This window comes from Leptonychotes weddellii, chromosome 10 (assembly GCF_054177405.1).
Source record: "Leptonychotes weddellii isolate Sample4059 chromosome 10, ASM5417740v2, whole genome shotgun sequence".
Lineage (NCBI taxonomy): Eukaryota > Metazoa > Chordata > Mammalia > Carnivora > Phocidae > Leptonychotes > Leptonychotes weddellii.
This window is the reverse complement of record NC_138378.1, coordinates 38,527,836-38,536,503: the sequence shown is the minus strand read 5'-3', so window position 1 is coordinate 38,536,503 and position 8,668 is coordinate 38,527,836. Positions and strand designations below refer to the sequence as shown.

The following is an 8,668-nucleotide window of genomic DNA, read 5'->3' as shown; positions in this document are numbered from 1 at the left end:
ATTATCTGGGTGGGCCCAACACAATCCCTCAAATCCTTTAAAAGGAGACAGAAGATGAAGGCAGAAGAATTCAGAGAGGTTTGAAGCCTAAAAAGGACCACACACGCCACTGCTGGCTTTGCAGATGGAGGAGCCACGTGAGCAGGAATGTGGGTGACCTTTGGGAGCTGAGAGAGCGTCCTTGATTGACAACCAACAAGGAAACATGGGCCTCAGTCCTACAACCACACAGAACTGAATAAGGCCACCACCAAATGAGCTTGGAACGATTCTTCCCCCAAGTCCACAGGTGAGAGCCCAGCCTGGCCAACACCTTGATTTTAGCCCTTGTGAGATAAGACCGGAGCGGAGGACCCAGCTGAGCCCACCCAGATGTCTGACCTGCAGAAGCTGTGAGATCATGAATGGGTATTGTTTTAAGCTGCTCAACTGTGGTAATCTGTCACACAGCAATAGAAAATGAACACAGGGTATTTCCCTTAGAGAGGACCATGTATTATGTGTGTGGGGGGGTGCAGTCATGAAGGCAAACACCTGCAGGGGCCTCAGCCAAGCAGGCGCAGATGGAGGAAACAACAATGCAGGCTCAAGGAGAGAGGACCACCAAATTCAGCTTGGGAATCAAGGAGGCAGCGTGGAGGGTGGGGCCCAAACCCGTCCCAAGAGCACCCCATTCCCTGTTTCCTGAGCTGTTGCCTGGCAGGAATACAGGCTTAGTGTGACCAAATCATCCAGTTTTTCAAGAGAATCCAGAAATCCAATTTTTATATAAAACATCTTCATTCAAACTCCATAAACACTGTACTGCCAAACTTGTACAGACCAAACAACATGCAGATGTGTGTTCTGAGCCAGATGTGACCTTCTAGGGCATCAACTGAGTGTAAGTGAAAAGGCAGAAAGGTCCTCAGAGCAGAGCACAAAAGCCCCAAGTATGGACTTTCTTGGGAGGCAGTAGGGAGCCAGGGAAAGTCACCCCCTTCCCTCTCATCCAGAAGAGTCCATGCATGCACTCATATGCATGGAAAACCCACCTGGGCCAGTGACTACACTGGGCATGACCTACTAGGAGCCACCCAACAACCTGATGTCATAAGGGCCACTCACCTCATTTCTGGGTGAGGCAGCTGAGGTGCAGAGTGGTTCAGTAATTCCCTGTGCTTATAACCCAGGGCTCAAAACTACATTTCTGATTCCAAAATCTGAGTCCTCCCAGCTGTTCTACATGGCATCCCAGCACTGAGCGATTTTGTTCCTTTTGAAAAGGGGTTTGCTGTTGTGTTTCCCAAGGTCTGAAGTCTTCTCTCAGATGTGAACCAGATCCCTCTCCTTACTCAAGGCTTTGGCTCTTCCAACTCCACCTCCTACCAGGGTAGCTACCCATCCCCCACAGCACCTCCCTCACCCACCCCCCACACGCCACATCCCAGCCTTTCAGGCGGGATTCCATTCCTACTGCTCACTTGTAGCTCTGTCTCTCTGCCTCCCAGTTCCAAATTCCTGAGAAAGGTATCTCATTGGCACAGGTCATGTTTTTGTTCCAAGTCATAATGGGTCATAAGTCACTGGCCACCCTATGGGATGGGCCTCCCTTTGGCCGATGGCAGCCTAGACGTGACCCTCTGCAACCCCTCCCTGCCTCACACCCCTCTCCACCTCCAACCCATCTCTGAGCAACCCCTATCTCAAGGCCGGTCCCCAGAGGCTAGGGCCAACTCAGGGAACGAGCTTGGGCAAGCCATTTCCCTAAACACACCATCCCAAACACCTGCCCGGCTATGCCTGACACTTATAAATATGGCTCTAATGGAGGTGCCTGGACTAGGCAAGGCAAGACTGAAGCCTCTGAGATGCCCACCGCTTGGCTAGGCAGGGGCATTGGCAGGAGCACCACACACATCACTTACCTAATGACCGGGAGAGGAAAGAAACCAGGGAGTGCTCCGTGTCCCCACTCATAAACCCTCAGTAAGGGGCCCTCAGTCCCTTCCCACAAAGCTGAACATGAATTAAACAAAGGGCCTCTTTGTTTCCCACTGATAGAAGGAGATGTTGTTAGCAACAAGCCCTCACTCTGCCTTTTTCTGACAGTGGGAACTTAGGAAGGCCTCTGCAGAGCCATCTAAATCAGTAACGGCCGGGACAGGTAGGCACGTGATGAGGTCGGAGGACAGGTGCTGAGAGACAGGTAGAGCTTTAAATCCTCTTTATAAAGCCTGCACTTTGGATGAGGGCAGCAGGTTTTCCAGTGTTACTGAGTTTATATTGACACAAAATAAGCTGCCCATGGGTATATAAAGTATACAATGTGATGTTTTTCCTATACATACACCTGTGAAACCATCAGCACATTCAAGATAATGAATCTGTCCGTCACCCCCAAGCATCCTTGTAGCCATTAATAATCCCCCAAACCTCCCTGCTCCCCATCCCTGTCTCTTTCTGTCCCCACAGTGTGCATTTCCTAGTATGTTACATAAATAGAACCGCAGAGTGTGTACTTGGTTTTCTCTGGTTTCTGCCACTCAGAATAATCTGACATTCGTCCATGCCATTGTATGTACATCAATAATTCATTCCTTTTTATTGCTGAGTAGTATCCCAGGGTATGACAGAGCACCATTGGTTCATCCATTCACCTATTGATGGACATTTGGCTTATTTGCGGTCTAGAACTATCACAAATACAACTGCTGTGAACCCACTCACATACACATTTTTGTACTTGCACATATGCTTTCTTTCCTCCTGGAAAAATACCCAGAATGGAATAGCTGGATCATTTGGTAGGCACGGGTTTTGAGCATGGCTGTTTTAAGGAATCTTCCATGTGGGCTTCAGAGTATAAAGGTATACAAGGTAAAAGTATACATAGATCACATGCGAACAAGTGTCACACACACTTACCCATAGAGGTCACATCAGGCTGCAGCTGACTTCATTCCCAGTCCTCCCAATGTATGGACAGGTCTCCCAGAAGGGAAAGTCTCCCAGGATGACCTTTGGTTTTGTAAAAGGCTCAGTGCACAAGCCCCTGACAATTCAAAAATGGCCTACAGGATGGGGGGGATTCCAGGAGATCCTTTAAGTCACGGAAACATCTCATTTAAATAATGGCAACATCTCATTGGTCTAGAACAGAATAGTTTCAACCAATACTGAAAGCTGCAGCATGAACTAGGACAGGGGTTCTCCAGGGGTGGTCCCATCAGCATCACCTGGGAACTTGTTAGAAATGCACATTCTCCCCAGCCCAGACCTATGGCACTGAAATCCTGATGTGGGGCCCAGCAATCTGGGCTTTTACCTGTCTCGCAGGTGCTGTGATGCATGCTCTAGTTTAAGATCCAGTAGCCTAGAACATCTTCCAAGCCCCTGGATTCTCTTGGAATTAAATCTATCTGAAGTCGTGATACACCAAGAGCTCATCCCCTCTATGCCTTGCTCCACCCACATAGCTGTGGAGGCCACCCTCTTAGAGCTCTGTAAATTTAAAATCTCGAAGAACCAAGTTACCAAGTGGAATGCAAACTGACACAATGATGGTTGGCACTTCTTTCCCCAAAGCACAAACAAACAAAATTCTCAGGAACTCAATCATGAAAGCATTTAAATCCAAATGTCAAAACCACCCATTTCTCTATGTGTGGCTATTATAACATACATGAATCCAAAAAAAGAAAAAGACAAAGATTTTAGGTGATACACTCCAACACTCTTTACTGCTCTAGAACCCTCACTGAAAATTAACACATCAGCAGGAAAATTAATCAAACTTGAACAGGAAGAATTTGAGTAAAAATATTGGATATTTTTTGTTTTAATCTTCAGTTTAAGCATGATTTCCGCTCAACATTATAACCAAAGAGAAGTTATGATCATTTCCTTGGTATTTTACATGTTAAAATTTAGCCCAGTCTTTGAAAACTCTCTCCAGCTTCTGGCCAAGCAGGACTTTGCCGCTCACTTTGAACTTGCCAGCAAGGAAAGCCTTCTGAGGGTTCATTTTGCCCAAAACCAACTCCATGAAGACAGGTTCCGGGATTGTGAAGACAGTGTCAGCTGGAAGCCTGGCGGATCCGGGATACATGTCCCCAGAGCCATTCTTCAGATCAATGGTCCACTGCAGAATGGTCTTCCCATCTTTGGTGATGTCCAGCTGAAAGATGGCATTGACTTTCTTTACCAGTTGGGCCCCCACCTCTTTGATGTGATGGCTAATATCCTCAAACACAGGGAAGCTCTGGAATTCTGACAGCTCTAGAGGGTGTGGCATGGCAGGTTCCCAAGCTGCACCCAGTTCCTTGAACTGGCCTGCCTGAGGTCCATCCACTGCTTTGATCTTGGGTTGATGGTCGATTCTCTTCCCCATCTTACTGTGCTGGTCCTCTTGACCTTGCCGTCTGGTTTGTGAGCAGCTGTGGCCAGATTAATATCCACAAGTCAGATTGTGACATCAAAGGTAAAGCCCAAGCAGGGAATGAGGCTGGTGTGTGTGCTGCAGTCTTATTGGCCAAACAGATACTAAAATGTGACATGGAGTGAGGCCTCAGATAGGTAATTGTGAGGCAGATCCACACCACCACCCCCCAAACCAATGAGGGCTGTTGGTCTCACAGGCCCAGAAAGTTCTGGACCCCATGTTGGGAATAAGAGAAAGTGGCCCCAGAAGGTTCTTTGGTGATATGAGCTCTGTCTTTCCAATGCAGACCTCTCCCGGTAACAACCCTAATTCAGAGCAGTTATTCTGATTCCTCAGTGGTGTTTAATCCTTAAGGCACAGATACTGATGCTAGATTTGGCATTACCTAGCTGCTGGTGGAAGGGGAAAGGCTTTTAGAGAAAAATGGCTGATTGGAGAAAGAATCAGTACTGGGATTTGCATCAGAAAGCTTCAGAGGCACAGTGAGAAAACAGGGAAGGGGCGGGGGGAGGAATATCCCTAAGATCAATAGAAGATGCTGCTGGATGTCCACAATAGCCAAACTATGGAAAGAGCCTAGATGTCCATCAACAGATGAATGGATAAAGAAGATGTGGTATATATATACAATGGGATATTATGCAGCCATCAAAAAATGAAATCTTGCCATTTGCAATGACGTGGATGGAACTAGAGGGGATTATGCTAAGCAAAATAAGTCAATCAGAGAAAGACAATTATCATATGATCTCACTGATATGAGGAATTTGAGAAACAAGATGGAGGATCATAGGGGAAGGGAGGGAAAAATGAAACAAGATGAAACCAGAGAGGGAGGCAAACCATAAGAGACTCTTAATCTCAGGAAACAAACTGAGGGTTGCTGGAGAGGTGGGGGGTGGGAGGGATGGGGTGGCTGGGTGGTAGACACTGGGGAGGGTATGTGCTATGGTAAGCGCTGTGAATTGTGTAAGACTGATGAATCACAGACCTGTACCCCTGAAACAAATAATACATTATATGTTAATAAAAAAAAATAGAAGATGCTGCTGGCCTCAAATGATCATGGCATATAATAACACATCCCTCACTCTGAGCCAAGGCACTGTTGTAGGCATTGCACATGTATTAACACTTTTAATCTTCATTAGAACCCTCTGAGATAGGTACTCTTCTTATTCCCATTTTACAGATGGGGAAACTGAGGCAAAGAGAAATGAAGTGACTTACCCGAAGTCACACAGATAATAAGTAGGGTAGCCAGGTTTAAACAGAGGTAGAATGACTCTAGAACCCATATGTATATACATATATATATATATTCCTTTTATTTTTAAATAATGTCAGATTTACAAAAAGGTTATAAAAACAGTAGAGTTCCTGTATCACCTGCACCCCACTTCCCCAAATGTTAATATTTTACATGGCACAGTACAATGATCTACACCAGGAAAGAAATATAGGTACAATACTATTGTACCCATATTTACAATATTCTACAGATCATACTCAAATTTTGCCAACTGTTCCACTAATGTCCCTTTTCTGGTCCAGAATCCACCTTCTGGTCCAAAGTCCTGCACTGAATTTAGTTTTTATGTCGCCCTAGTGCCCTCCAGTCTGGGAGTTCTTCAGTCTTTGTCTATCATGACCTTGACACTTTTGAATACTGGCTAGTTCCTCTGTAAAATGTCCCTCATTGGGGTCAGTCTGATGTTTTTTCATGATTGGGTTGAGGTTATGCATTTTGGTCCAAATACCACAAAGATGATCTTATGCCCTTCTCGGTGCATCATATCAGGGGCTACATAGTATCAATGTGTCCCATTACTGGTGATGTTGACCTTGATCAAAGTGTTGTCTATCAGTTTGCTCCACTGTAGTTACTATTTCTCCCTCTGTAATTAGTAACTTATAAGGAGATACTGAGACTTTGCCAATATTCTGTTTCATATCATACTTCAGCCCTCTCTTTGCATCCATCAGAGGTTCATCAATGTGATGTGTACCAAATGGCCATTTTCCATCCCCATCACTCGCTTTAGATTTAACGATTGAAATTTTGCTGTAAGAAGAGCTGCTCCTTCTCCCCCATTTTTTTTATTTGTTCAAATATGTCTTTATCTCAGTAGGGACTTGTGGATATTTATTTTATTCTGTGGGTCATAATCTATTATTATCATTAGGTATTTGCTTGCTCAAACTGTCCCAGGTTTGGCCATTGGGAGCTCCATCAAGTGAGTGCCTATGCCCTTTCCTAACCATGTTGTTCTTACACACAAGTGAAGCTACATTAAATGGAGTTGCTGGTAGCTTTGTTCTCTCAGGGAGGAATGCAGAAAATTAAAAAAAAAAAAAAAGATTTGGCGTATTTTCTTTGGTACATGATGGATGAGCTGGTATGATCAACATGGAGCAGTTAAACAAAATCCAGTGGCTTCCAAAACCAAGACTTTACCCTGAGGCCACCTGGTATGGACATCTGCATAGAGAATTTTAAATGAAGAGGTGAGCAATCCTCAGTAAGATTGCTGTGAGCCACCAACAGTAAACTGAGCCCCCATCACCACCCATCACCCTTATCTGCTTTTCCTCAGGGCAGGGTTGTTCCTTCTGAATTATTCAGACAGGTCCCCAACTAGGCTGCCACTCCTGCCTCTGCATGTCAGAGGGGAACACAATTCCAAGCCCATATTTGTCCCCTTCATGAGTTCCTATCTTTTATAAATATTTCTACCATTAAAGGAATTCCAGTATGAATGGCCAAGATGCACCTGGAAAGGTGCTCAACATCATGAGTCCCCAAGGACACGCAAATTAAAACTACAGTGAGATACCTCTTCCCACCCACTAAAATCATGAATATTGGAAAGACTGACAATGGCAAGCGTTGGCAAGGCTGTGGAGCAACTGGGGCTCCTGTGCAGGGTTGGTGGGAGTGCAAACACTGCTGCTGCTGCTATGGAAGACTGCTTGGTAGGTTGGTAAAAGTCCAACATACGCTCAGCACACAACCTATAGATTCTCCTCTTGCGTAGTTATGCAAGAGAAATGAAAACATGTCTACAGAAGGACATAGAATGAGTTCCCAGAAGCACCGTCCATTAAAGCAAAACACTAGGAGACAATCCAAATCTTTTCTTATGTCCTTCATCTTCTGTTCATCAACAGAAGATCAGATAAGCAAAATGGCATAATTATAGAATGGAATACTACTTGGCAACAAAAAGGAACAATCTCTTGATTCACTCCACAACACAGATGAACCTCAGATGCATTATGCTGAGAGGAAGAAGCCAGATTCAAAGGATGACATATTATATGATTCTATTCATACAGCATTCTAAAAATGGCAAAACTGCAAAAAGAAAAAAGAAATGACCAGTGCATTAGGGGAAGAAAGTGAGTTTGTCTATAAAGGGACACAAAGAATTTCTTTTTGGTGGGGGTGGGGGACAGTGATTGAACTTTTCTTGATTGTGCTTGTGGTTACACAATTGTATGTATTTGTCAAAATCCAGAACTGTATACTAAAAGGGATGCATTTAAGTATGTAAATTATACCTCAATAAACCTGACTTTAAAAACAAAAAGAGGCACGGACAGATCCGCATTGCCACTGGTATGAGCTCTGTCTAAAGCAGAGGCACAAGCCAAAACTGGAATACTGGATCCTTTTTTTTTTTTTTTAGTTCCTATATCTGTCAGTTGCTATTATTACACTATGATGCATAATTTTAACTTCTTAATTAATTCTTGTATCAGTTAACTCTTGCTATATTATGTGGCAAAACAAACAACCTCAAAATTTTAGAAGCATATAACATTAAATGGTTATTTCTCACATGTCTTTTGGGTGGCTGGGGTCTGCTGCTCTGGGCTGAGATGGGCTTGGCTGCTCTTCTAGACACACGTGTCTCTCACCTTCTGTCTGCAACCAATGGGCCAGCCAGGCATGTCCCTCCTGTGGTAATGGCAGAAGTACAAGGGCAGCAAGTAGAAAGGCCCAGGCTCGGCCCTGGCTCAATGCCACTCCTGCCCATGGACCAGCAGCAAAAGCAACTCTCAGACCCAGGTGCAAAGTACAAGGTTGTGGAAGCACACTGTACCCACGAAGGGGCCATGACAGGGCAAGGGGCAGGGAGAAGAGAAAAACAGACCGGCAATGCAATCTGCCACAGCTACTGACACACAAAAGGAGAGATTTCACATTTTAAGATCCAGATTTGTGGCTTTTCTTATTCA

The 8,668-nt window shown here is 44.7% G+C and overlaps 1 protein-coding gene across 1 annotated transcript; it reads right to left on the bottom strand.

Annotated features, from left to right (window-relative positions):
- Window positions 1–2,339: 2,339 nt before the first annotated feature.
- Window positions 2,340–5,007, bottom strand: SCP2D1 (SCP2 sterol binding domain containing 1). Its single transcript, XM_081832204.1, has one exon. The coding sequence runs from the start codon at window positions 4,370–4,372 to the stop codon at window positions 3,902–3,904; it is 471 nt and encodes a 156-aa protein (XP_081688330.1). The 5' UTR covers window positions 4,373–5,007; the 3' UTR covers window positions 2,340–3,901.
- Between the last annotated feature and the right edge of the window lie 3,661 nt (window positions 5,008–8,668).

Bases quoted from the DNA above. Each gene is read 5' to 3' on its own strand.
- SCP2D1 (XM_081832204.1), bottom strand. From the start codon at position 4,372: ATGGGGAAGAGAATCGACCATCAACCCAAGATCAAAGCAGTGGATGGA.